Here is a 27,457-nt window from a genome sequence, read left to right as displayed (position 1 = left end):
CAGCTGGCTATCAGATAATTTTCCAGTCCTAGCAAAAGCCAATATAGGAAAGGAGAATGAAGGCAAACTAGAAGAGAAGGAATCTGGTCTGAGTCAGGCATAAAGAAGCTCACAACGACTTGAACAAGAATGGAAGAAATTATCTGCTTCGTGGGTTTAATGGACCAAAAATCATTAATCTGGAATGGTGTTTGCACAGCAAAGTGTTCACAAGGGGGACGTTTCTCCTCCCTCTCCCTCTCTAAAACAGAATGGATGGGGACAATCTCCTGCAAACACTGCAGCCACAGAAACGGGATTCTCCTGTCCTGATCAGTCAAGAACTCTATCTGTGGCAGCAGAAAAAAGTGAGTACTGGAGAAAGTATCGCACAAACTAGGACTTAGGGGGCTTCACAATCACTCTTGTTTAGTTCCAATTGTTTTAAATGATCTGTTGGATTACTGCAATCACTGGTGGAATGGAGAATTAAAAGGATGGTAGGGTCACTCATTTGAGAGATAAAAGGTACATAGATTCACCTATTTGGTGTTCCAGGACATGCACTGAGAAATTTTGTACTGCTTAAATTAGAAACAGACGGACTCTGGTCTTTTTCCTCAATTGCAAGGGTGATTAAATTCTGAGCTAATTAAACTGGATAGTAATTACTTTGCTTGTTTTAATCCGCCCTCTAAAAACTGTGTATCATCATAGACGTCAGACTGGTGAGTGCTTCTCTTTTTTGCTATTGGTCATCAGAAAGAGCTCCTGGGGGCTCCAGCGTTCGCATCCATCGCTGCTCAGACCCACTTCTGCTGGGAGCCAGATGTCCCTGGGCAGCAGAGGAACAATGAGCACCAGACATTCAGGATCAGAGAAGCCCCCGGGAAACCTGAAGAGAAGGCAGTTCGGTGACCCAAGAAAATTCTCCTGTTCAGCTGGTGAATCTGGCAACAGCAAGACAAGAACATTGTCTCCACAAGGAGGCAGGTACAAAAGTCCTTGTGTAAAGTCAGCGAGTGGCTTCAACCGCCTGGCCCATGCAATTATAGGGCTCACATGGGATTATTTGGGTGGCACCACTGGCCTTCACACCCTGTGCCTGGAGCAGGTGTCTGAGCAGGGGCGGACCATGGCTTGCCCCTGTCCTCCTCCTTGCCATATTTGACCCAACTGATGACCACAGGGCTGGGAGGGCAGAGGGGGAGGATGCCAGCCACTTCCAGTGAGTCACCCTCTCGCTCCTCTCGGAGGGAAGGGATTAATACTGCTTTCACGCTCTCCCCTGCTTATACCCCAGCTTGCGCTTCCTCCACGAGCCATCCCACACAAAAACAGCCTTTCCTCAGGTAACACCACTCTACCTTCAGTGGGAGTTTGAGTGGAAATTGGTTATAGCTGTGGGAAAACAACTTCATCCTCATGAGAGTTTGGTTACAACCACGTTTTCATATTAGCAAGCTATTTAAAGCGTAAGACAAAACATCTCTCTTGTGCTCAGCTCTGGTATCTTAGTCTGTGTTCCAGCCTGATAAAGACTCAGTATTTCTCCATTAATTAAGATGCTTTAATTAGCTGGGACAGCTAATTTAAATTAGCTCTAGGAATAGGTATAGCCCTCAAGAGATCAAAGGACAATGACTGCAGTTTATTCAGAACAGTTTGAGGGAAAGCTCTGCTTTAGGAAAGGCATTCAACCAGGTAGACCAAGGCATCATTGGATGCACAGCTGGTCACTTAAATGCATCAGTTTTTATTTTATTTTTTTGCAGAAAGTGCCTGTTGGTCCTTTCTGGAGTTACAGTTTTTCTCCCTGTGATGTGATCCCAGCTGGATTTTTGCCTGGACAAAAAAAGACTTTTGGCAACCCTGTAACCCTTCATACAACATGAGAACTAGAAAGAACACCCCGGCTGTGCCCTTCCAGTGATGGCATACTGCATTTACCCCAACCCTGAGACAGTCAGGCCGTTAGCAGTTCTTTCCATTACTGCCTTTCTTTCACCACACTGAGGGACCATGCCGTGTGAAAAACCAACACGCTGATGGCACATACCAGGGCTGGCTCACCCAACTTGTTAGCGCATGGAGCAGGGGTGGAAGATGAGATCAGAAGCCTATAAAGGCGCAGGAGATCCAGGGCTGATGCTACAGAAGATCACCTGATTCCTGATTCAGAAATGGGCAAAGAGCCTTTCCAAGGAGGCAAGCTGGACTAGAGGTGCAGAAGACAATCAGACATCTTTTCTTTCTCGTTTGCACAAGCACACGTCTATCAACAAGGAGGGAAATGGGGAAAACAAGGTGCAAATTTTGATCGGCCATTGTGATTATTCTAGCAATAGCTCTGCATTTTAAACTCCCTGATGTGTTTATCACTGCAGGAAGAACTTGTTCTGCAGAACAGGTAAGGCCATCTGCAGGTGCAGACAAATCTATAGATTACTGTTCTCTGTACTGAACCATGCCAGTAGGCTGGCCTGTGGAAGGATTTTGACACTAGATATGAACAAAAGTAAGTGTTCACTGAAGAGTGAAATGTTCTAGCTAACCAAAACCTGCCGGAGCCAGGATAGAGTCCTTATCACTGGCACAGATGTGCAGATAACAGCTGCCTCCAAACCCAACAAAGTACAGCCATTTTAGAAATAGCAGCAACTTCTCATCCTTGTACAAACAGCTGCAGTTGGACATTGTTTGCAAGGGCACAAGATATTTGCTTCTCCCCCGTGCTTCACATCAGATGTGAAGCGGGATCCCAAGCCAGCAACTTGGACTTCTTGAGACTATGCTTCTTTTTTCCCAGGAAATACCACTTTGAGCTTAACAAACACATCACCCTGTCCTAACAGAAACATAGGTTCTGTGGGACATGCATGTAAAACATAAGACAGCAGATTAAATTTGGTTCTGCAGATCAGCTGATCCACTTTCCTCCAGGGAGCACATCAGAACAGGAACACGAAAATATGCTCGCAAAAGTCTCCATGGGGTTAACCACCCTACATTCAAATAAGGGTGTTGCATGGCCCGCTCTCCACCCTGTCAAACATTGTGAATCCCTGTCAGCCCTATATGAGGTACCTCACTCAATACTTGGAAGAACCCCAAAGAGCTGGCCAGCATCAATATGAGGCTGACATTTTTTAATACATTTTTCAGTTCATCATTTTTCCAGGAAACCTGGATTTGTTTGGGGGTTTCTTTGCTGTGTTTTTTTTTTTAGCTCTTGTGTTTTAAAATGGTAATCTGTTGAAAAACCTGATTGCTACTAAATACACCAGGAAGGCCTCTTCAAGCAAACAATTAAACAATTACAACGGAAGATATTAAAATAAGGCTTCTGTGATATGATGGACTTGATTTAAGAGGGTTACAGGAAGCTGGAGCCTGCTGTTCTGTGACAAATTATTTCCCTGAGAAAAGCCAGTAAGTGAAACATAATCACATAATGGAATTGGTCTTGAAATATCACTAGCTCCAGGGTTTGGAAATCAGCAGCCCCCAGTGACCTTGTATTTAACATCTTTATTCATGATCTAGGAAAAGAAAAGGTAAACAGCATAAAGGATAAACCAGCAGACAAGAAGGGCCTTCAACTGAAGCAGAGGCTGGCAATGTCAGGTTTGTTTAGCCCATGGGGAACTCAAACGGAAAAAGCTCTGATTAGGGAACTTAAGTGAGATGTTATAGGCTACATCAAAAACCAAGTCTGACGAGTCATCTAAAGGCAGGACAGAATGGAGGGTTGTGAAATGGCAGAGCAAGGCAAGCACAAGCAGAGGAAAAATTGAGCTTATTGATGTGATTTAGGGTCATGTGAGAAGTACACATGGTGCCCACCTGAACCTAAGAGGTCTAACAGCCCTTTGCTTTTCAAACACTGCTGCACTCAAACATCAGCCCAGATCACCAAGATCAGAAAACCAAGAGTGGAAGTGCAAATTGTGCCTTCTCACCCCCTTCAGCTTGAAAAATGAGAACGGTTATGGCACTCCATCAAGAGCCGTCCCCTGGGGCCACTGGTAACGCCAGTCAGCCTTCAGGGTGACTCTCGTGATTGCAAGCAGGTAGGAAAGCCTGCTTCTCTCCATGAAAACCAAAGTGTACTTGGGGCCCCAGAGAGTCTGGCAGTGGCTGTAGCTCCAGAAGGGATTATTTCATTCACAAGTGAACATGAGGACCAGGAAATGCCAGGACCCTGTTCCCTAGGACACAGAAAACTGTGCCCAGAAGATGAGCAAAACCAGGGAGGCTATGCTGTGGAAACCTTAGGCTTGAATTCCATGGCTAAAACTGAAGGGGTAACTATTGTGCTTAAAGCAACTACAAAATCTCTGTTCAGTGCTAAATAACACCATAGGGTGTTCATCCCTCCCAGAGGGAACATGGGCTGGAGGAAGAACCAGCTTTTCCCATGTACAGCAGAATGAGGAGATGGTGAAAGATGCCCCAGCCTTTCCAAGCAGCAGCTTTCTGCCTACATCCCTCCCTCCCTGTGCAAAAACGCTGCCAGCAAACTGAAACTTAGACGGGGGTGAGCGGTACCCACGGTTTTCCAGCGTCCCCCTTACTGGAGGGTGAGGCTGCTGTCCCAGCTATAGCCTGTAGGAAAATCCAGAGATGGACAAAATGAGTGACGGCTGCCGGTTTTGACTTTTCCTGCAAACTATGCCCGGCCTTACAGCCACCCTTTATTCCCCGTGGAGCGAGAGTGGCACCTGGTGGTCACATCCCCCTCGCACTAGCCACAAACTGATTTTTATTACTACTTGTTTGAATGCTCGCTAACAGTGCAAATGACGGGGGAGCACTTAGCGTAAAGCAGTCCTGATTAACTACATCAGGGACAACTGCTGGCTGCAATTATTCCCGTAACTCACTATTTTTCGACGCCCCTCATCACGCAAGTAGCACCAATTCACAATCTGTCGTTGCAGCATGCCTGCTGCACAAGCCTCCCTACCCACATCATTATGCTCCTGTGAGTGGGAAGGAAGGAACGAGGACCTGTCCTAGCTTGCTGAAAACATGTATCATTCTTTTCCTGACTGCTTAAAAATAAAAAAAAAAATCAGGGCTTCCTATGCAGGCAGAGATAAAATAAGCCTGTTTCCAATCAGCTACCAAATGTGTATCCCTAGAGGTGCTTAGGGCCACATATGCCTCGGAAGACAATGTTGTTATTCTCCTTCTGTCTGTCTCTCAGACATTCTGTGCCTCGGCAAGACACGACTTCTGTAACTCCCTGCACTCTGCAAACCCTGTGAATAATAGATGTGCTCTGAGGCAGAACTTCTGCCAGGGGTGCTCCTCACATCACTGACTTGTCTGGCAAGCTGAATTTTTGGTGCAGAAGGGCTCTTTCTGAGAGATGAACAGAAAAACAAGCCCACACAAAGCACCAAACCTGAGACAGCCTGTTTTCATTGAATTCAGATCTTGCTGCTGAGTGATTTTTTGTATGGCTGGAGCACGAGTGCTTCATTAGAGATCAGAGACTGAGGGGTTGTCTGTCCCCTTACTTCTGACGAACATAAACTCCTACTGGAAGTTTTTCTGCAGCTGGGCCACTGTCTCTCTCCTGGGCAGGGTCTTTGCTGTCTAAGAGCAGCTGTACTCAAACCGCTGCCTTTCCCTGTTTGAGACTTATTTTTTGCCCAGCTGCCCCCTTTCCTAAAATTCACAGGAACATACGGTCTCAGAGATCGGTACCTCTCTGCAGGCTTGGTAGGAGTTTCCCAACGTGTCCAGCAGTCCCTAGGCTGGGCAGTGAAGGATGTGCACACAGTGGCATAGGCACACGATACGATAGCACGAGCCGCACTTCCTTAGGAAAACAGACTACAAAGTCTGGGGTTGCATGAAACAAAATCCAGCTCTCCATAGCTGTTGTTCAGCAATAAAATGATGAGAGCAAAGATGAAGCAATTATACAGCAACTGCCACAGAGCAAAAGCTACTGGGGTTGGCTTTTGCATGCGCCAGGCTCACCTTCCTGGGCACCATAACTGCAGTCTGAGAGGGTGCATGCACCACTACGCACCAACACAGGCAGAAACCAAAGAAAGGGTGACTACGTGAGCACCACAATCAATTTTAATGAAGACTGGGATCTGCAGGTACAGCCTGTGGATGGCTTCTCTGTTTTTTTTACCCAAGAGACCCTTGAGGTAACAGAAATGTGATAGTACGTGATGCATCTCTGATGTATCCTGGAAGGTTCGTCTGGTGAAGAAAGCAAAGAAGTACTAACACCCTTCCCTCCAGCAAGTTTTTTCTCCTGTCCTGTTCCAAGGGTTGCATCCCTGATGCAATGGCAGAGCCTGTGGAAGAAAGAGGTAACTGAGGGGAGAGAGATGGTAGGCAGAGCGCTCCATCACTGGGAACAAGTGCTGAGAATATGGTCATTCAAAGGCAACAATGTAGGAGTGCAAGAAGGAAAGAAAAAACAGCTTTGAGGGACAAAGGCTTCATTCTTTCTTGTTCCTCCTTGAGATCTGCCTGCAGATGGCAGAGAAGCATTAATATTCTTGCCCCGTCATCTCAAGAGACACAGAGCTTGCCCTCAGGCTGCCCTCTTCCCCTCCTGGTTTGCAGTCATGGCCAGAGTGAGAAAACCACTGCCAACCCCCTAACCACTGTCAAGTCCTGTGGACCTTAGCTGGAGCAGGTCTTGCTGCTGGTTCAAAGATCTGCTTACACAGAAAAGCAGAGCAATGGTAAGCCACAGCGCAAGCTCAAACTGCTGTTGTCACACTAATGCAATGCTGAGGGTCGACCTCTTTTCTGACACACAGGGATTTTTCTGGTTTAGCTCATGTCACGCTGAAACGAGTTTAAAACAAATGAAAAAAAAGTGACACTTTTATTCCACAACAAAAACAGCCACGCAGGCCACCAGCCTAGTGGAAGGACTGAATTATATTTACCAGTAATTGCTAAAACATTTCTGCCCAGAATCACTCACTGGGCACTTGTACCATGTTTTGCAAGGTCTGTGCAGAACTAGAGGAGAAGTGGTACAACCAGGGCCTGTTTTGGCATCCACGTCACATGCTTCTGCCACAGTGCTAGCGCTGCACATGCAAACAGAAATGCTACTGCCTTTCTCCATCCCAACACCTCCCAGGCCACAGCTGCCCTCATAGCTCAAGAAGGGCAACGGTGCTGCTTCTGGGAAAGCACGTGGCCACGAGGCATGCTCCTGCACGGTGGCTGGAGCTATGCGATGTCTTCTGCAGGCTGAAGGTTAGCAGCACAGAAATGGTTACAGACATGGCAGTGCAAAAGAAGAAGTACCAACCTACTTTGTGTGAAATACACTGCAGGGTTCAAATGTAAAGCCATAGGGGTAATACAGGACTGGAAAATACCATCTGGAACTGAATTTATTTGATAGCTTTCCTGTGCTGAAAGAGAACAAAAGGAGGAAGAAAACAAGAGTGCTCCCAGCCTATAGAAGGTAAAAGGATGGGAAGAAAGCAAATTAACATTAAACCGTAAATAATAATGAATATTAAATATAATAAAAAATCAGAAATAAATTGTAAACAGACACTAAATAGCAGAGCTGCCTAAAGGCAGCAGCATACACCCCTTTCATCTGCCAGTCTATATTCAATAGCTATGACTTTCATGGGGAAAAAAAATTCTCAAGTACTCGACAGCCTGGAGAGACAACCTGCTTGGTGTTTGGTGAGACACAAGTCCCCACCAGAGGAGGATGGCAATGCAAACTGGTCCTCTGAAAGGAGCAATCGCTTCTGCAGTGGGAGATGCTAAAGCAGCCTGAGACAACAGACCACAGAAACATCACACTGACAAAGTTCTCTTGACACAGCAAACTAAGAGATTTCAGTAACAAGGGAAACTATTTTGACAAAATCTCCTGTAACCGTTTGCTTTGTATTGCTACAGAATTGTTATCATTCAGAAGAGCTTTACAGTGAGTGAAGTAAAGCACTAGGTCATAGGATTTTGAATTTTAGTACAGATTTAGCCAGATTTTGAATTTAAGTACACAAAGACGAGCAGAAATTCAACATTAAGCTGTTCCCACTGTACTCTCATATACAAGATAAAAAACTGGGCCCCAGGTAGAGCCTGTGCAGTACAACCCAGCATCCTTCCTTTGAAAACTGATGTAATACTTGGCAAGATTTTCAAACCAATTGCTGAAGGCACACCTGCAAGTACCTGTAGGTCTGTGAGCAGAGCAGATGCCCTCACAAGCCAAAGTGACTAAGGCCAGATGCATGCCAGGACTGCGTGCGCCAGGATCTGTTTGTAAAAGCTCTCTCCCACTTTTCATGTGTCCAGATTTCATGCACATCATTTTTTTAGCTTTTTTTTTTTTAATAGATCCCATGTTTTGCCCCTCCAAGAGTTAGAAGGAGCTCATGTGGCAAGAAGCCTGTCACTCTGTCTGTACAGACCTGGGCTCCAGGAGGTACAAGCAAAAGCAAGACACAGATACACACGCCCCTCTTTCCAATATGTGATCTGGAGGAGGGATTCACATGGCTCTCCTCTCCCTTTGCTACTTCCTCCACCCTGAACAGCACACACCACGCAGTGACATCTCAGGACTGCGCAGAGTGGGCAGCAGCCAGGGACAGCCTGGGGCTGCCTCAGGAAGGGCCCAAAAATCACTTTGGCATTGGCCAGAGCCAAAAAAAAGGCAGGTGTTTACATGCACAGACACAGCCACTTTAATAGCTCATCTCTCCTAAATGACTGCACATGCTGTTTGCAGAAACATGCAAAAACAGAATTGCAAAATGAACGATTATATTCCTCCTGGTCAGCGGGGTTACAAGCCCTGTGAGCCGGTGGCTATTCTGTTAGTTAGGGCAGAGAAGGAGGCTGGGTTTCTGCAGGACATCATGGTCCCTGTTTTGTAGGGAAGGAACAAGCACTGCAACAGCACGAGATCATTTGCAAGATGCATTTGTAAGATCATTTGCATTCATTTGCATGAACATGAAATCTCTGCAGACCCCCAGACCTTGCACACTGTATTAAGAAGCTACCACCAGCTGTAACCATCTTTCAGCAAAAAAAGGTATAATTTCAATGAAACACTAATTGCACAGCACATCTTACTATGGTTCCTTGGGGAGGAGAGAAAAGCTGTGGGGAGGAATGCACATGCGGTTCATTTGCATCAGTTGCCCTTATTATTCCTCCAGGTTCTCTTTTTTTTCTTCAATATTAATTAAAGCTCATGCTGTGACAACTATGGGGCAGAGAGGGAGTGATGGGGAGGCACACTGAGTGGCTGGCAGACATTTCAGCAGGTTTAACTTATCCCACTACATCTTTTTTTTTCCTAATTTCCTTATTTTTTCACTAAAAACCTAAGTAGGATAGGCTCAGGAATATATTGCATCTAGGGATAAAAACCTGATGGAAACAAATTCCTGTGTTCATAAATAACCCTGTTGATCTCCTCCACAGACAATGCACAAACTGCTGTGGATATCCAGAGCTTTCCCCCCTGTTTGGGAAGCTCCCAAACAGGAGGCGTACTCCTGACTGCTTACTCTGCGCAGGTTTTGAAGTTACATCCCAGGGGAAACAATGCTCCAAATTGTTCGGGGCTTCAAACAGGTTAACACAGGTCTCATGTCAGCAGCTCTGGAGATAGCCTGCGACTTCTGAACCGATTTAACTTCAAAAAAAAACCAGGGTTTCATTTAACACTCTCCTCTCCAGGAGAGTTAACTGGCACCTGAAAAGGTTGTGAACCAGCAGAAGTGTGAAATCCAGTAGTACCACCAAAGACCTGCATATTTCTCAAATTGCTACAGGAAACGTCCTCCCACCTTCTGACCTCTTTTTTTCAACTGGAAATCCGGTTTCAAAGCAAGGTCTGCCCACAGTGCCCAAGTATTTCCCTATGTACATATTTAGCCATGATTTGGATGTACGTCAGCGGAAAGGCTTGCAAAGCTTTCCCTCCAGAGCAGATTCACTTCCCTCCCATGCTGCCTTGCCATCAGACTGGCCACTCTGCACCAAGGGCACCAGGGAGACCCAGGCTGGGGCCACTCCAAGGTTCATACCTGCAGCATGCCTCAGCAGGCCTGCCCGGAGCTTTCTGGCCCTTTTCTGGCTCATGGCAGAAGTATTTTTCTTCCATCTCAGGCCTGAGAGTATGCAAACAAAGAGCAACCTAAGCTGCACCACCTCACAGTGCTATGGTGAGAAGCTACAGACAATTCAGAATGTTCATGCTAATGAGCATGAACACTGGCCTTTGCATGAAAACCTAGTTTTTTCTGACAGTAGGTTTCAGAGTTAACATTCCCTCTTTAAAGTATGCTGTGCGCTCTCTGTATACTCAGGAGGCCTCATTTCTATGAGCTGCTCAGTGTTCTGCTGTAGATGCTGGCCATCTCACTGCCCACTAGCTCAGAGCACATAGTGCATATTTGGGTGCTCTATCAGTTATATTTTTAATACAGGCTTTAATAAAAAAAGGCTTAACAAAAGCTGTTGGGAGTAGAGGTTTATATTTTCCAGATAGTTTAAAACCAAAGCATACTGTGGCACTGACCCGTGCCGTCAGTGTCGGCCTTTCCAATCCAACTCTCAGATCCATCACCCTCATGAATAGTTGAGAGGCTCAGTGTGCTGTTTCTAAATTGCCATGAGCCGCGCTCATGGGCGAGAAATGGGCTTCAGAAGTACAAATGGATTGACTCAGTTCAATTAAAAATTAATCTAAACACCATAAATCTAGGTTTTACTTCAATAGCATTGGAATTAGCATTATGCTATATCTAGAATAGGTAAAACCAACTTACACCACGCACACCAAAGCCACGCTCCTGGTAATACTGGCTACTGCTTCCTTGGTCATAGAACAGGCTTGGTATTCAGTACAGACTATAAAAGATAGAAAACTCAAGACATTTTAATTTGAAAATGCCTTTTTGAGTGATTAAATACTTAGAATTGCCAGTGGCAGTGTTTTAAATCGATTGTAGTCCCCTAAGTTTGACTGTAATTTTGCTAACGAAGGCTTTCACATGCACAAATCTAGCTATGAGATCAGGGACTCGGTCTCCTCATTTGTCAAACATCTGACTTTGTAACATTTAAGTCTCAATTTGAATAGCATAAAAAAGGACATTCTTAAACAAGTTTAAGAGTTTCTCCTTGTTCAAAATATACATGCTTTTTGAATGAAAAATCATCAGAATTGTTGTTGAAACTCTGAGTGTTGAGAAAGAATGGCATTTTTTGTGCACAATGTCCAAAGATTCAATAATGTAAAAAGTGTTATGAAAGGCTGGTTGGGGATTTTTTTTTAGAAGGTGGTCATTTTGAGATTTAAAAGTCACAATTGCTACACACTTCATTCCAATTCCTACATAAGATTTTTTCTCTTTAGAAAGAAATGTCAAGCTCGGCTCACAAGGGACAGCTCACAGCAACCCCAAGCAGGCAGTTCAGCATGCACCAATGCCTGGAAAACCTGCCCTCCGGCAGGCTTGCTCCCTGGGGCTCACTGATTTGGGGTACATGAAGCTGTGAGCTTTAGTCAAAAGCCAGGCGCCCTCCGGAAGCCTCTCCCATGGGATCCCCACCATCTCTGCCTGTTTTCTTGGAAGTGGCAGAAACTTAGTTATCTCTGAAAGCTCTTGCTTTCTGTCACCTCTGGTTGAAATTAGTCAATGGTCCAGAAGCTGCTGGAAGAGCTCACATAGAGAGAGATACACTTCTTCTCGCAGAGTTCAGATTTCCTTAGGGAAAGGGGACTAAAAGCATATACCAGAAGCAGATTTTCAAAAGATAGGTTGAGCTACTCGCTGTGGTAAGGAGTAAGATTGAGGAAACCTTGCTGTGTAATCCTACGACCCGTGTAACGACTGAACACGATGGTTCCCTCTCGCCCTAAAATATCTATTCCTACATAAGAAAAAAACCCCTCTAAAAATAGAAAACTGCTGGTCGTGAAGGATCAGAACCACATGTGTTTTACGATGAATCTGAGTTTGCCCACACCGGTGCTGGGAAAACTGAAGCAGGGATTCAAATGGAGCGCTGCACACATCATCGAAGGAAGGAGCTGCTTCAGCTCTCCCGCTTGCCCCTCCATATTGCACGGGCGAGGATGGGCCCAGAGACCGGGCGTTGCGCTGCCGGGGATCCCACACCGAACCCTGCACGAGCTGCCTCTGCTCAGGAAGCCGACGCAGGCTGAGAGGTACTGTAACAGCATTAACGGATGGTCCTCACCCTTAACTGTTATGCCGTTGTTAATTACAGCCTCCCGTGGCTGTTTTGCTGTATTATATGTGTATATACGTATATATTGCTTCAGCTGCTTATGCTTCGGGGTAACTAAGGCCTCCTCCTGCCTCATTCGAGTATCGCTTATGTCGGGGAAAGAGAGGAAATGCTTCTGCGGGTCTCCGGTTCTGCCTGCCCACACCTTCTTGCCTTTTACTCCTGTATATTCCCAGCTTACTCTGCCCTGAGCGCTCCCAGCTGGGAAAAGCCGCACTATTTTACTTCTCAAGGGACATACCTAAACTTCATCACTGCGTACACTTCCCTCGGAGGCGGCCGGGAGGCTCGCAAGCGAAATGCATTGGCTTGAATTTAGCAGGGGGCCTCCAACCCTGCCCGTTTTGGTACGTGGGGCTGCAGGCGCTGCTCGCTGACAGCGTGGCCCCCCCAGAGGATGCCGTTCTATGGGGAGCGGCCGGCGCGCGGCAACGTCCGTGGCTCCCGCTCTCCGCCACGGCTCCCGCTCCCTGCCACGCGGTGCCGAGGCCGCAGGGGCGCGGGCAGCGCGCTTCCCTCCTCCCGGCCAGATGGACGAGAGGAATGCGCCTTCCTCTACGTCACTCCGCCGCGAGGAGCCCGCCTGACGTATGCCAAAAGCGTCCCCTGCCGCTGCTACGTCACAGGGCAGCGGCACACTGGCTCCCACGTGGCGGCGGAAGTAGAGAAGGGGGCGGGGCGCGCAGGCGGCGGCCAATGGCGGGCGGCTCCGCTGGAGGCCCCGCCCAGGCAGCCGCCGGCGGGAGGGGCCGTTAAAGCGGCGGCGCGGCGGGGCTGGGGCCGGTGCGGGCCGATGGAGTCGGGCGGCGGCGGCGGTGGTGACGGCGGCACGGAGCTGGGGGACGGCTGCTTCCTGTACTACGCGTACGGCAGCAACCTGCTGCGGGAGCGGCTGCTGCTGAGCAACCCCTCGGCGGCCCTCTGCGCCGTGGCACGCCTGCAGGTGCCAGCGGGAGCGGGGGGCGGCGGCGTGGCGGTGCCGCGGGGGGAGGCGGGGGCCTGTGGAAGTCCGCTGGTCCTGGTGGAGCCGCGCGTGGGCCTGGCTCCCCCGCCCGGTGCTGCAGGCCGCCCGATCCCTCCTACCAGTAACGGGGGCGGCCGTAGCAGGGTTCAGGCAGGGGGGTCCCATCACCTTTGACGTCGCAGCGTGCGCTGTGACGCTTTGGGCTGCTGACACTCGGGACCTGCTGCCTGGGCTGCCCTCAGCCACAGACAGTGTTTGCGTTAGTCCCACCTCTGTGGGTTTTGTCTTACTGGGCTTAACCAAGTCTGTAAGGCTGCCAGCCAAGACCCCGCGTGTAAAGAGTTAGGAGCCTGGAAATGTAAGTGGCAGGTGCTCCGTTGGGTTTACGGGACAAGTTTCTGGCAGTTTTAAAAGGATGATGCTTCATTAAAAAAATCAAAATTCCTTCTTCCCTTCCACCACGCTGGTTACACATGAGGAGCCCTCCCCGCCCTGTGTGTCAGGTGGGATGCAGGCTTTCACCCAGTGCTGCACAGCTGCAGTTGACACCTTCCTAGGCCCCGGGCAGTGCTGCTCCCGCCTGCCGTTATTAAATGTTAGCGTATCAAGTTGGCTTTAATGTAGACTTGGGAATACGAGCTCATGGTCATTAAGCTGTTGATGTACAGATCTGTACAACTGGAAGGATCCTTGGAGGAGCAGAGCATTGATTGATACCACTTAAGGACAACTTGACGTTCCTTTTGGGGTAGCTGGCAGGAAACGATCTATGTTAGAGTGTGAAGAAGTTCCAAAACCTTGTAATTAATAAACTCCCTATAGTCAGATACCCTGTGTCTCTTGGGACCATCAACCTGGCAACTGAGGCCTGCTCCTGTAAAGTGTGAGTGAGGCGCTTACAGATACCACTGAGGAGCTGAACGTGCCGAGAGCCCAGCACCTTGCAGGATCAGACCTTGGAGGTGAGGAGGGAAGCAGTAGTATTGCACGCTTACCTTGGAATAAAATAAAGCCCTGTGCTTCAGCTCTCCTTTTGGGTTTCAGGTAGATCTTCAGGTTACACAGTAAGCGTCTCTCGCCACGCTGCAGGTTAGCTGTTAGGAGCTGGCAGGCAAGCGCTAGCTTTTCTAGCCGGCCTCTGGCCGGTTGCCGTGCTCCCTGCTAACACGGGATGGCTTCACTCCCTTGCTTCAAGCTGGAAAATCGCTGATACTTGGGACTGAGGAATCGCACAGAGGTTGGAGCTGATTTCTGTTAATTGCTCTGTGGTAGTACCACGTTGGCTTAAAAAAAAAAAAAGGAAAAATAGCCTGCAGAGTACTCTGGATGCTAAACTAGAATATTAAATTCACTTCCCTCTGTTTTTATTTTTTAAAGCTTTGTTAATCTTTAGTCAAAAGCTGTAAGAAATGGGATGTGTAACAAGCACAGAAAGGGTATTACGCTGGTACATAAAAGAAGGGCCAAAGACCAAACTCTTGACCCAAGAAAGTATCTAGTGTGTTTGTTCTCTCTTCCCCGCATTGCTGCGTTTGCCCGCATGGTGTAAAGTAGGGTTTCCTGCTTCCAGAACCGGAGCTAACTGTGCTATTTCTGTATGGTCTCTGGTATCTGACTTTTATACACCTCCTTGCAGGTATTCGGTGCGGGTCAGGTCCAAGAAAATATAACTGGAGGAATAAAATAAAAATTGGTGCCTTTTTTTTTTTCTTAACTAGGCTGCCATGAGCATTCTTGGCTCTACAGGAGTATTTCCTTGGGACTGCCCTGGAAGCATTTCTCTACATCTGTCTCTTCAGTCTGCGACTTGACTGGACTATTTACTTGTGTGCAAATTACTTGGGCTTGACTGTCTGCAGGGTCTGGTCCAGAGTGCTCCTCGCACAGTAATCCAGTGACCTGAACATTGCAAAGCCATTTTGCAGCAGCTTGTCGAACAGTTGATGACTGGTGTGTCTAAGTAAACTTTTTTCCTAGTGAAATTAGTTTAATGGGGAATATTTTACGGGGAAGGAAGATGACTCTCTTGATGGAGTAAACAGTATGGCTTTGCCAGGCTGCTGATTATCACTTACACAAAAAAAAAAATTAGTGTTCTGATCAGTGCTGTTCTTCTGTTTGTAAGCCTCCAACTGGTCAACTCTTGCAACCTTTTCCCTATATCTGTTAGGACATATTACAAGAAGGTAATGTGTCTCAGAAAGTGCATATTAATGTGTACATGCATATATTTCAAATCAAAATTATCTTACAGCTTAAAGAGGGTGATGGGTGATCATGAGAAATAAGCAAAGCTGTGGGGTTGTATATGTTTGGGCTTTATTTTTGTTGGGTTTTTAAAATCTCTTTTGCCTTTGCTAGATTTTGTTGTTGTGGTTAAGCAGGTAGTCTTCCTTAAAGGTTTTGTTGTTGTTTTGTTTTTGGGTTTTTTTCTTCTCTACTGCTAGGGGGTCCACAAATTGGCTAACAAGTAGGAGAGGAAACTGAGCATATGGAGTCAGATGGGAAATTACACTGGAAAAATTCAAGAACTTGCTATTCTTTTTTGCCTATATAGTAATATTTGATATTACTTGTAAGAAGTTCTAAAAGAATGTTTCAACTTGCAAAAACCTGAATAAGCTCACTCAAGGAGGCATATGCCTTGGCTTAAAAATACCCAAGAATGTTCCAGTTAAGTGATGAGATGGCACAAGACACTGGAAAATACACAGGATGGTATTTTACAATTGGGCAGTTGTATTGGTCCATGAGGACAAGACCCAAAGCTCACCATCTTTGTAGGTTTCTTTACCCTTACTATTTTCCCGGACCCTGCATGGTAGCATTTAAGTCTTATAACAGCACCAAAAGCTGCAAAGGAATGGGCACCAGGTAGGCATGTCTTTTGAGGAACAAGAAGGCACTAGTCAGTTCCCTCCTTCATGGTACACCTCAGCCAAGGGCCCTTCAGATTGTCTAACAGGAAGCACATCAGCAATCCTGTCACTGCCAACACTGCTTGACAAAAGCCAAGCTGACATTTCTTCAGCGCTACTGTGTTTACTGCAGAATTGGGTACGTGTGCTGCTCTTGAAAGAGGGCCACCTCCACTTTCTTCTCACCACTAGAAATTGTTAGCTAATGTTTAGGCCAGACTACTAAGAGGTTTGGATGTTGATCCAGGTCTCCGCAGACCGAGACTTTTATCAGTAGTGCTCTCTGCCAGACCTCTTTTCCCTTTGTCCCAAGGCTGCCATTTCTCATGGGGAGGTGGACAAGGCTGACTTCAGCCCCTCGTGAGATGGGAGCTGGATCAGATCCCGCCTGTCTGTTCCTCCTTCTGTGGCTCAAACTGACTACTTGTAGACTCTCCTTTAGCTGCCCCTTTTATGTCAAGAATCGCCAACAGCCCTTATCTTAAGTGGAAATTGATTCTCTGCGTTGTTTTCGTTTGCAGGATTTTAAGCTCGAGTTTGGCCATCATCAAGGCAGGACAAGTTCTGTCTGGCATGGAGGTACAGCCACCATTGTTCAGAGCCCTGGAGACGAAGTATGGGGAATAGTGTGGAAAATGAACGCTAGCAATTTAATTTCACTGGATAAGTAGGTGACTTAACTTTTGCTGTCCTCTACTATTTTAGAGAGCAATTGAAAAGTAGTAGTTAATTTTTGGGAAAGAGCTGTGTGGAAGCTTTGGTGTTGGAATCAAGAAGATGCTTTGGATATTAATATGTGAATTTCACTTCACAGTACATGTATTGACTTGTAACACATTTGTGATTAAAAGGGCTTTGTTTTCAAGCTAAAGCTACTTAGGGGTATTTTAATAAGGTGTGGACCTTGATTTGGAGCTGATATATTGGTCAGGCTCCTTTTTTTTTTTTTTTAATCCCTGTCCTTACAATGTCCTGTCCCTTAATTTACTCTAAACTCTGTATTTGTCCTGTAACACTTTTTCCATTGCTTTAGGGACGGTTTCCTTTGAGACTGACATAAATTTCTGGGTCTATACATCTGTAAACTCCAATTGTAGTGGAAAAGGAAGGGATGAGGACAAGACTTTGCAGAAGAGAAGGAGATCTTTAATACAGGCAAAGGGACCTTTTGAGGAGGTTATTTTGCATGTCTTCTATTCTGAGGATTCAAACTTTTGTGAACTTGAGGTAGATCTAAGCAGGGAGCTGGGGTGGTTTTGTTTTTCCCTTTGAATGGGAGAGGCTGCCTGCACCATTACAATGCATGCCAGAGAATGTTCCGCCTGTGCCTGATAATTAAGACAAGTTTAAGGCAACTTGAGCAAGTCGTTCTCAGGCTGAAGTCTGGAGGACCACCTGGGTAAACAAGTCAAGGAGTAGCATAACTTCTTGCAGGGTCTAAGGCAGGACTTAGAACTTAATCTCCAAAACTTTGGCTGGTGTCATGTGTTTATTGCAGCTTTCGGGATGTGCCTGCACAGCATGGTGCTTCTGGTACACAAGCATCGTTTGTTCAGAGCAGTTCATCACTGTCAATTAATTCCAGTAGAAATCTGGGCTAGTGAGGCTAAGGAAGCAGGGCATATTAAACCCATCGAAAGTATTACATTAACACAGTTCTCCTGCCTCTGGTACTGTTGCAATTTTGGTTATGGCTGCACTGCACTGTGCTGTGTAGACATGTCCCTACAACCTTGGCCATGACGCTTGAAGTTCCAACTTGCTTTTCATTGCCTACAGTGAACCTGAAATACAACAGAAACTGTTGCCCAAGTTCTGTTTGCACATCATGGGAATAGGCACTCTCAGCACTCTCAAGTCCTGGTTGGGTGTGTTAGTCCCAAGCAGGAGGGCATCTAGCGGGTATGCTTCTGGTTGGGGAGAGCTTCACGTGTCCCTGCTTTATTATCTCCTCAGTTCCCCCTCTGTTGCTTACACTAGCACTTACCTCCTGGTCCTCTTTCTGCTGACCTTTACTGAAATCTCCTGATTTACCATGCTTTCCTAAAGCGTAAACTTCAGAAGTATAAAGACGCTGTCTGGCAGCATCTGCTTTGATAGTAACATTGTGTTCCCCCTGTGGGGACAGGAATTTGTATTTTAACTTCTAAAGTGTTGTTTACATACTGTAGAATTGCAGATCCCTGCCATTTGTTTGAGAGGGGATAAACTTTAATGCTGGCTAAGATACTAGAGACTTCAGTGCTGTACCATCACCAAAAACTGCAGGACGGACACTAGCATTAAAGATTGCTTTTTCCCAGCTGCCTCATTGATGTCATGAAGGTGGACTGGCAATGGAAGGAAACAGGATGTGTTCTTGGTTTTTATAATGATAGTCGATAGTGTTCATCTAAGGATTGCTCCTAACCTACTCAAAAGAGCCTGCTGAAGATCTTGGGATTCTTTGGCTGTGTGCAAGCAGATAACTTGGTTGAGAACTTACAAATATATTTCCTGGAATTTCCATGTATCAAGAAAAAAAATTTTCACTATTTGCACCCCACCTTTCCCCCCCCCCCCCCCCGATAAAGAAGTCAGTGCTTTGTTATCCAGAAACAGAGGAGGGAATGGGAATTGATGCTGTGTGTCATTAGTTAAAATATTAGTAAAACAATATATAGAAAAGAAATATGGGAGGGGAATGTTTTGCTTAGATGGCTGAACTTTTTGGCTTCAAATGCATTTTGGTGCTCTCATGGTCAAATTTTTTTTTGTCCTCTGTATTTCACAAATCTGTAAGTTGCAGACTAAATCATGACTTTTCTTCATATATCCTAGCAATGGATGCCACTTAACTGTAACATTTCTCTTGCTCTCACACACCCACAACTTGTTTTGCAGTCTGTTGGCCTTGACTCTGCAGTTAGCTTCCAGTCTCTACTTCCACTTACTTAACGTAGTTACTCACATAACATGGCCTGTGTTATGTACGGTAAATAACTTGAAATGGTAGTAAGTCTTTGTAAGAAAGATAAGTTATCAAAATGATATTTTGATGAGCAGCATTAAAACCCATGTTATCACTCATATCTAAAGCACATCTAAAGTTAAGTATGCTATAAAGTCTGTCTTGTATTGCTTAACCTTCTTGTTTACTTCTTACTATTTCCTCAGACTTTTATTGGTGGCTAAATGCTAATGGTTAAAGACAACAAGTAGCCTTGTTTTTGAGTTTGGTTTTGTTTTCCTAAGACAGTATGATTTTGCTAATAAAAAATGTTTTTTGCCCTGATCTAGCTCATTGTTGCTGTACATGTCTTGTGCAAATTAAAGAGTGTCTTGAATTATTCATTGGAATGTGCATTGCAAGAGTTGTGTGACTTTCCCCTTATTCAAATGTAATGTAATGGGTGAGAGAAAACTTTGCAATTGTTTCATTATCTGAGCGGCAGGTAATGAATGATATGTACCTGGCTTATTAATTCTGATAATCTTGGTTGTGTTTCTCTTGTAGATTACTAGACTTGCACAGTAATTAATTCACAAGGAGTATTCTCTCTCTAACTTTGCAAGTTAACCACTAGTCATCTTTCTTACAGAGCTGAAATGATACAAGTGGATGCTGCTGCTTCTTCAGAAACTTATTTTTGGATATGAAACAAGTTTGCACAAAAAGTACTGGAATATGTTTTGCTTTATTTGTTTTTCTTTAAGTCTGTTAACAGTGCAGACCAGTGTCCTGCCTTGATTTCTGTTATAATAAATGCATAGGTTTAATTGCAGAGTTTGTTTGAAAGATGCATCAGTTATTTGGCATGAAAGGAATATATGTCCTTTACAGGCAAGAGGGAGTTGAAGATGGCATTTATGTCCCAATAGAAGTTAATGTCCACACTCAAGCAAGAAAGGTACTGACCTGTCGAAGCTACCAGATGAAGGACTATGTCTGTGGTCCCCCTTCTCCTCAGTATAAAAAGGTAGGTGTTGCATCACTGTAATTTTGGAGAGAATGAACAGAAATATATAATGCAGTACTTCTGTCCTATTTAATAAGTACTTTATTTGCAGTGGATGGAAGGCATGAGTAACTCTAATGTAAAGGTATAACTTAATCCTTGTGCAATGTAATAGTGTAATGATGCTCGCAGAAGATTGCTAGTTCTTAAAGGCCTACTAAATCAGTTTTGGGTTTTGGCTTAGTTATGCCTTACATGAAGCATCTATTTAACTCATGAATTAGTTATGACACCAGGATTTCTGAAGGATGTTGTTTACGTATATGCAGCAATTCTTTATTTGAAAAATTAATGTACTCCGCTAAAAGGACAGAGGGAAACTTCTGTGGGGAGAATACAGCACCTGGCTTGTAGTCTCAAGGACACAAATTATCCCTATTGTCTTATGAAGTATCTATCATTTAATACAGGAGTCCACCTGCCTCCTTTACCAGATGCATCATCAGTATATTACAGGACTTCCAGCAACATTGCAGAGCACTGCAGGGTTCCCACTTGATGGCTGGTGAGGCAGAAGTGTTTCAACACTGTTCTGCAACACGCTGACTCTATAGAGACATATGATCCAGTCACATAGCAGGCCTGACCTGCTTAGCTTGTGAGATCTGATGCGGGCCTAGCCTCGGGTGGCATGACTGCATGGCTGGAATTGTGCAGCTATTAGCAATTACAGATAGACATAACTGTAACATGTTGACTTTTTCTACCGAAAGCAAAGAAACCGGGCTTAAGCTTGTAAAATCCCAAGTGTGCTGCCTCCTCTTAACTGAGGAACTTGCTCCTGTGCATCAGCTTTCAGGCCAGCTGCTGCAGGACTTCTGAAGAGAAAGCTTGCTTAGAAAGCAGGCTCTGCTACTTCACAAACCTCCTCCCTGCCAACCTGCTTCCTGTCAAGACAGATCTTCAGGGCTTTTCAGGGAGCTAATACATAGTCTGCTGCCACGTGTCAGCTCTCACTAGTAAGCTGTAAGAGAGGACCTCCAATATTGGCAACTTTATCTAGCTAAACATTCCCTCCTGCTGTTGTCAGGGTCAGTGGTTAGTTGTCTTCTTCCCCCCTGCCCCCAGTTTTTATTTGTTTAAGTTAACCAGGCAGGAGGGCTAAAAATTTAGGACAGGTGACTGCATTGGCACATGGTGATCTACATCCATCTACTGTTGTGTACTTTTTGTGGCAAACTTCATCCTTTCTAGACACCTCATCCTCGAATTTCCTGGCTGTTGAATGCATGAAAGAATATTTACAATAGTGTCAGCTTCTAAAATCTGTGTATTTATCTATTCATTTCTATATGGGAGCTTGCTGTCTCTTTCAAGCCTTGGCTCCTACAGCCTCCTCTTTTCCTCTCACTGTCACTTCTTTTCTCTTGCACCAAGAGTTAAGTTTATTTTGTATGTAGAAGGAGAGCTGCAGTAACAAACTCTTAAGGAATCTGTGCTTTCTCACTAAGCTAAGCATCTGTTTCTGTTACTCCTATAACCTGTCTAGGCACTCACTGTTGTGCTTTGGATTTGAACAGCTTAGTTTTAAAAGTAACTTCAATAATACATGCTGTTTCTCACTCAGATGTGATACTAAGGCTGGCTAAAGGCATAAAAAGTACTTCTCATCCTCGCTGGAAGAAAGAATGGAATAACTGAATAACAGCTTAATTGTACAGCCTTGTGCATGTTAGTAACATTTCAGAGTCTTAGGGGTATGCCTTGGTAGTTACAAGCCCTTTCAGAGTAATTTTGTTGACACTTAATTCTCTTGTTACCTGAAGTGGTTCTTCCCATATGAGCAAATGTTTGGAGGGGTCTGTCCTTCCTAACACTATTATTGAAAGCTTTCTCCCCCCCCCCCGCCCCCCCCCTCCCTTTTGATTATAGGTTATCTGCCTGGGTGCAAAACAGAATGGCTTGCCAGCTGACTATCAGAAGAAATTAGAAGCTATTGAAACTAATAACTATGCAGGGCCAGTGCCAATCATGGAAGAGATTGAAGCTGCTATTAAAGCAAAGAAAATAAATTCTGCATAGAATACCTCTGCACTTGCTTGGCCATTCACCTTGATTTAGATACCTCTCCTCACTTTGCTGATCAGCAGTTTCTTTATTTATCAAGAAAAGATGAGTTTGCTGTGGATCTACAGTAAGCCATTAGACATAATTTGCAGTCTGAAGATACACTGACATTGGTGACTTCTTCACTTTGTATGTATAGCTTGAGTACATGCTGAAGTTTTTGCAGATTTGGAAATTACCTTTTTGTAATTGTCATGCAGTGCTGCATGCAAATTTGTGCTTCATATATCCTGTTTATAGACCTTTTTAAAAGAAAAGGGCCATCTTTCTGGGTATTGGCATCTGTTGCCTTCTGAGGAATAAGGGCTGCAGGATCAGGCCCTTCGTTTTTAAATGTTGTATACACAATTATCAAGAATTTCAAAGATTTGTTAGAGTGCAAAGTAGACTCAAAACTCTAAACCAAGACTAAACTTTTTTTTTCTCTGCTGCTTCTCTTAATAGTTTAAAGCCCAACCTATTTGAAGCTATGGAGCTCCTGTTTCTGTTTGTATACTTAGTAAAGAAAGCAGAGTAATTTTTTAACTATCTCCATGTTTTTAAGTGTTAGTCCAAAAGGCAACCAAGAAGACAACATTCAGGAAAGGATCTCATTCAAAGCATAATGGCCTCCTCCTTTCTATGTCTAGTAATCATCATAGGTAAACTGATTAGGTATAACCAACAGATTTTAAAGAGTTTGTTTTAGTTAGATAATTCCGAGTTTTTTTCAATTACCTTTTTGACTGGCTTGTTGCTTAGCTAGGCCTTGGTCTCAAGTCCAGTGAAATCAGGAAGTTTCCTGTGAGTCCTAGTGCATTTGTTTCATGGTTTTGCTTTGTCTACTAAACCCCAGATGAACAGGCTGGGCCTCCCCCTCCCCCCCAGCTTTGACAACCCCATGCAAAACTGGAAGCTCTTTTAAGGTTTAGAGTACTTACCTTTATGGTACTTGGCAACCCCTGTAGGTAGTCTGTGGGGGACAAGGAAAATTTTACAACCTGGAAGATGTCAAACGACAAAATTTTGGCTTATCTTCTGTATGGTGCATTTTTTTTTTTCTCTTAATGTACAGAGGGGTGCAAGATATAATTGGTGTCACTGTGTGAATGCTTAGATAGACAAATGGCAAAGTAACAGACTTACCATGTCTTCTCTGCATAAATTTTTTCTGTAAACTTCTGCCAGGGATGTACAGGTGCTGCCCTGATGTCATATGCCCATTTCCAGAGTTGGGCACTGTGACTGCAGTAAAATGTGGTACTTTCTGTATTAGCACTGTCTAGTCTGAAACTGAGTAAATAAAATAGTGATTACCAAACCTCTCCTGTGTCCGTTCAATGCATGCTTCAAGAGTATCAGTGTTGCTTGTGTAAGCAAAAGCTGGCAATGTGGAAATGTAACTGAAACTTCCACTGGCTATTTGCATTTTTAATGGCTGTAATCTGGTATGGAGGGCAAAACTGTGCATGAACACACTCCTCAACACCAGCATCACTTCTTTTGCTTTACCCTTACCAGGCTCCTTTGGGCTTTTGAACTTTTAAATAGCTATTTTACTGTTGCAAGAAGAAAATGTAAAATAATACCCTGACAGCCTCCTTGGTGGGAGTTGACAGGAGGTACTTGATGCCTCCTGTTGAGGAAAATGGTGGGAGCGCCTGAGGGCCGGGTGAAGGCCTCCTCCCCCGAGGCGGGGCCCCCCCGGCACCTCTCTCGGGGCAGGAGGCCTTTCGGCGTGCCGGTGTTCGTGAAGGAGAAGAGGCCTTCGTCCGTGCCTGCGTGGGGAGGAGCCGATTCCGGCCGGGAAGAGAGACTGTGTGTGTGGGCGGGAGCTCCTTCCCGGCGGGCTGGGGGTGGGGGGAAGCACCCGTGGGCCGGCCGCCGCCCCGCTCCTCCCCTCGCCTCCGTCCCTTCGCCGTCGCGGTGAGTGCAGGGGAAGGGCGAGGGGCGGAGGAGGGTCGCCGGGCAGCTGCCCGCCTCGCTCACCACTCGCGGCCGGCGGCTGCGTGTGTGTGAGGGCGGCTGCCATGTCGTGAGGAGTGGGCGGCGCGGAGGGACGGGGGGCTCGGGGCAAGCGGGAAGGGGGGCGGCAGCAGGTCAGCGGCTGGCGCCGGGAGAGGGAGTGAGCGTGTAAGTCAAAGTTTCTGCTTTTTGTAAATCAGAGTTTCTCTGTTACCGCGGGAAAGGCTGCGAGGTGGAAGGGGAAGGGCTGCGCCCCGGCCGCCCCCGTTGGCGTCTGCCTCTTGGTGAACTTCTCGCGCTCCCGAATTGAAAATTTTGGGACTTCTTCGTGTTTCTTCAGCAGAGGCCCTTCCCGCCTCCGGGGAGGAGGTTGCCGTGTGACAGGCGATGTTAGGCAGAGAGCGAGGAGCGGGGCCAGCCCGCCGCCGGGACAGGCAGCATTGCCCCCGCCGCTCCTCGGCGAGGGAAGCAGCGCCTTCATACAAAATACAGCAACGCTACCACGAATAAATACTGTGACAGATGCTGGCTGGTGACGTAACTTTCCTGAAGGCCATTGGGGAAGGGTGGCGAGGTCCTGAAGGGTGGAGCAGGTGGGAGGGAGCGGGTGGAAGGCATCGCTTACCTGCCGTGGAGCCCGTGCCCGCCTCGCCTGCCCCGTGAGCGACGGATACAGCTGTAAAAAAAAGCCATTTACTTGCCGTAAAGCTGACTGAAGAGCCGTATCCATGCGCTGACTCAGGCGGGAGTCGTTTAGGCCTCGGTGCTTTGCTCACTTAACGAAGCTGGAAGAGAGGGAGGCGGGGGCGGTTTGCCTGGGCAGAGTTGCTGCCCCGTGGCTGTGGGGAGGCCATGGCATGGCATGGCATGGCATGGCGGGAAGGGTGGTCTTCCTCCACGCCGGGGTGTTGCTGGCACCCAGCAGTTAACGCTGTCCGACATCGATAGCTAGGCAGTCCCCGCTCAGGACCCCATTTTGCTGGATCGATGGATGCGCAGGCACAACCGAGCGGGGGTCTTTGGCAGGGGAACTGGCTGTAGCTAGTTAGGTTTGCTGTTAATGACCAGAACAAAGCTTGGGAGATAGAATTAGGAGAGCTGTGAATATGCGATTCCATCAATTGCAACTTTCAATTGTAGAACTACAATTGTAGAATTCACTGCAGGTTGAATGTGAAAACAGTAAATAACAGTAGAAAAGCAGTTCCATTTTGTAGATATACCAGTAAATTGTTCCCCTCCTCCTCCATCTCTTAAAACACCCAAGATTTCTCTGATTGAAGAAAATGTCTTTGCTTTTTAGTAGTGATTCCTTCTCATTTATTGAACTTTCCCCACCAGAAAGGAGTTATCAGGAAGCCACATAAAATCCTTTTGACAGGGGCTTGTTAATTCATCCAAACATTGTATATAAAGTTCTGTTTCTTGAAAAGTAAGCTGCTGGGAAATGTAGCAGCAAAACCTGTGAGGGATATGAATATTTCTGTAAAAGCCTGTGCCTTTTAAACAAAAGCTTGTCAGTTTACCAGGTAGAGGCAGAAATAATTTCTTCTATGTTCTTTTATATCTGTTGCTCTTCAAGCAACTAGGGATGGCTACAAAAGCTTCTGCTACAGTCAAAGGAGAGGGAGAGAGGGGAGGGGGAGAAAAGTCACTGAAAGATGCTGATCTTGGTGACCCCAGAGCAATGCAAAATCACGAGTTGTTAATGGATTTACACTAGTGTGATGTTAACGTATGGCTCCTAGGGCATTTATTGACATACATAGCATCGATGATGATAGTTACACAGAGATTGTAAACTGGGGTATGATGAGTGTGTTTTAACTCGTAGATACAGAATATCATTTAAGATCAGTACAGGGACTACAGCTCTACTAATGTACCATTTGTGCTATAAAAATAAAAGGGAAATACATTGTATTTCCTCTGGGAAATACATTGCATCGCTTCTCATCAAAACATGCAGACTTTTTGTGTAGTATATGTGCCCATTTGCTTCTAATCTCTACGCATTTTTTACTGTTCTTGAACTATGTAAAATAGTTGAGGTTCTTTTAAAGGTGAGAGCTGCTGTGTGGAAATACATTCTATCTTATTCATTTGTGATAGTAAAAGACTGGCTGCTGTGGCACACGTGAAATAAGATGTGGAAAATCAGTCTCTTTTCTGTCTCTTTTCTGTGCAGCACTGGAAGTTGAACAGGCATAGCAGTTTTGTTGAAAGAAGAGCAAGGAGATCTTAGTGAAAAGAGGATGTGAGAAGGGCAGGGCCAGGAAAGACATAAATATATACATGCTTGCACAATGCTGAGAATAGAGGGAAGTCAGAAGAACCACTAGATAAAAGCACCTTCATGCAGAGGCCATCAGCACTGCTGGAGCTTATTGACATGGATTATACAAAACCGTGCTGTAAGCACTGATACTTTTACCATACCTCTTAACTATGATGAATTTCATTTCCCTTTTTCATTTCCCTCCTTATCTCTGGCATGATCCCCATCTTTCTTCCTCTTTGTTATTCTCAGTTATGCAGGCTTATGATATGCATCTCTTGCCAGACTTGCTATTGCTTCTCACATCCCTTCAATGCCCATTGACACTTCATTTGGCCAAGGCCCTGTCTTCTGTCTCTTCTTTGCCTTTACAATTGATGGGTGAGCACTCTGATTCTTTTTAATTCCTGGTAGTCAGTTTCTGTCTTCTTCACTTGACCGAAGCTGCTGTCCTCAAGATGGCTAACTGAATTTCCTCTCCAACATCATTGGCAGCCTCTTGAGTAAATCATGTTTTTTTATTTTTCCCCTCAGGAACAAGAAGTCTGCTTTTCCCCATAAGCGTCTCTCTGTTGTCTCCCCATGCTAGACTCCTGCTTCGCCCAGGTATCATCTCTCTTGTCTGTCTCCATTCCTCCTTACGTGTTCTGCTGTTTCAGGCTTGAAAAATCTTTCCCTTTCTCCCCATGTACATACCTTTCTGTGTATAAACCTCAATGCTAATGTTCATTTCTCTAAATAGATGTGTTCACAAACTGTTGCTACTAGAACAGGTGATTTCTCTTTATCGTAACATAGTGATGTCCGTAACAAAAGATTGTAAGAACCTCAAGGTGGATTTCAGGAAAATTACTTTATTCACTAGCCCTTTCAGAAATGGAACAGTTCCAGAAATGAGGCAGTAGTTCGCAACAGTGAATGTTTTTAGACTTTCGTCAGTGCACTGAGGTGTCTCACATTAAAGTATGTCTCAGTCTTTTCTACCAGCATCCCCATGACTGTT

General features: G+C 45.6%; 3 protein-coding genes across 11 annotated transcripts in view; 2 read left to right on the top strand and 1 right to left on the bottom strand.

Moving 5' to 3' along the window:
- Positions 1 to 12,854, bottom strand: part of ENTPD3 (ectonucleoside triphosphate diphosphohydrolase 3) — a 53,777-nt gene extending 40,923 nt beyond the window's left edge. For both annotated transcript variants that reach the window (XM_072853892.1, XM_072853894.1), the window contains exon 1: positions 12,527 to 12,854. The gene's annotated coding sequence lies outside the window, so the exon portion shown is untranslated. The remainder of the gene's footprint in view (positions 1 to 12,526) is intronic.
- Positions 12,855 to 13,055: 201 nt separating this feature from the next.
- On the top strand, positions 13,056 to 23,526 carry GGCT (gamma-glutamylcyclotransferase). Of its 2 annotated transcripts, none has more exons than XM_072853890.1 (4): positions 13,056 to 13,228; positions 16,689 to 16,834; positions 19,991 to 20,126; positions 22,038 to 23,526. In XM_072853890.1, exons 1-4 carry the CDS (start codon positions 13,079 to 13,081, stop codon positions 22,185 to 22,187), a joined length of 582 nt encoding a protein of 193 aa, XP_072709991.1. In that variant the 5' UTR covers positions 13,056 to 13,078; the 3' UTR covers positions 22,188 to 23,526. The 2 variants fall into 2 exon arrangements, with proteins under 2 accessions (XP_072709991.1, XP_072709992.1); XM_072853891.1 differs by lacking the exon at positions 22,038 to 23,526 and adding an exon at positions 20,576 to 22,009.
- A 540-nt stretch (positions 23,527 to 24,066) lies between these two features.
- Positions 24,067 to 27,457, top strand: part of NOD1 (nucleotide binding oligomerization domain containing 1) — a 29,094-nt gene continuing 25,703 nt past the window's right edge. For 3 of the 7 annotated variants that reach the window (XR_012041145.1, XM_072853884.1, XM_072853889.1), the window contains exons 1-3: positions 24,067 to 24,137; positions 26,365 to 26,590; positions 26,989 to 27,060. The gene's annotated coding sequence lies outside the window, so the exon portion shown is untranslated. Of the gene's footprint in view, positions 24,138 to 24,325; positions 24,345 to 24,689; positions 24,709 to 26,364; positions 26,591 to 26,988; positions 27,061 to 27,457 lie in introns of those variants that run through there. The other 4 variants (XM_072853885.1, XM_072853887.1, XM_072853886.1 and 1 more) reach the window with 4 other exon arrangements.

Source organism: Ciconia boyciana, chromosome 2 (assembly GCF_034638445.1).
Source record: "Ciconia boyciana chromosome 2, ASM3463844v1, whole genome shotgun sequence".
Lineage (NCBI taxonomy): Eukaryota > Metazoa > Chordata > Aves > Ciconiiformes > Ciconiidae > Ciconia > Ciconia boyciana.
The sequence above is the reverse complement of the archived record's forward strand: the minus strand, read 5'-3'. Positions and strand labels throughout refer to the sequence as shown.

Bases quoted from the DNA above. Each gene is read 5' to 3' on its own strand.
- GGCT (XM_072853890.1), top strand. From the start codon at position 13,079: ATGGAGTCGGGCGGCGGCGGCGGTGGTGACGGCGGCACGGAGCTGGGG. The intron at 13,229-16,688 runs GTGCCAGCGGGA...TTTCGTTTGCAG, and splicing joins GCGCCGTGGCACGCCTGCAG to GATTTTAAGCTCGAGTTTGG. The intron at 16,835-19,990 runs GTAGGTGACTTA...TGTCCTTTACAG, and splicing joins AATTTAATTTCACTGGATAA to GCAAGAGGGAGTTGAAGATG.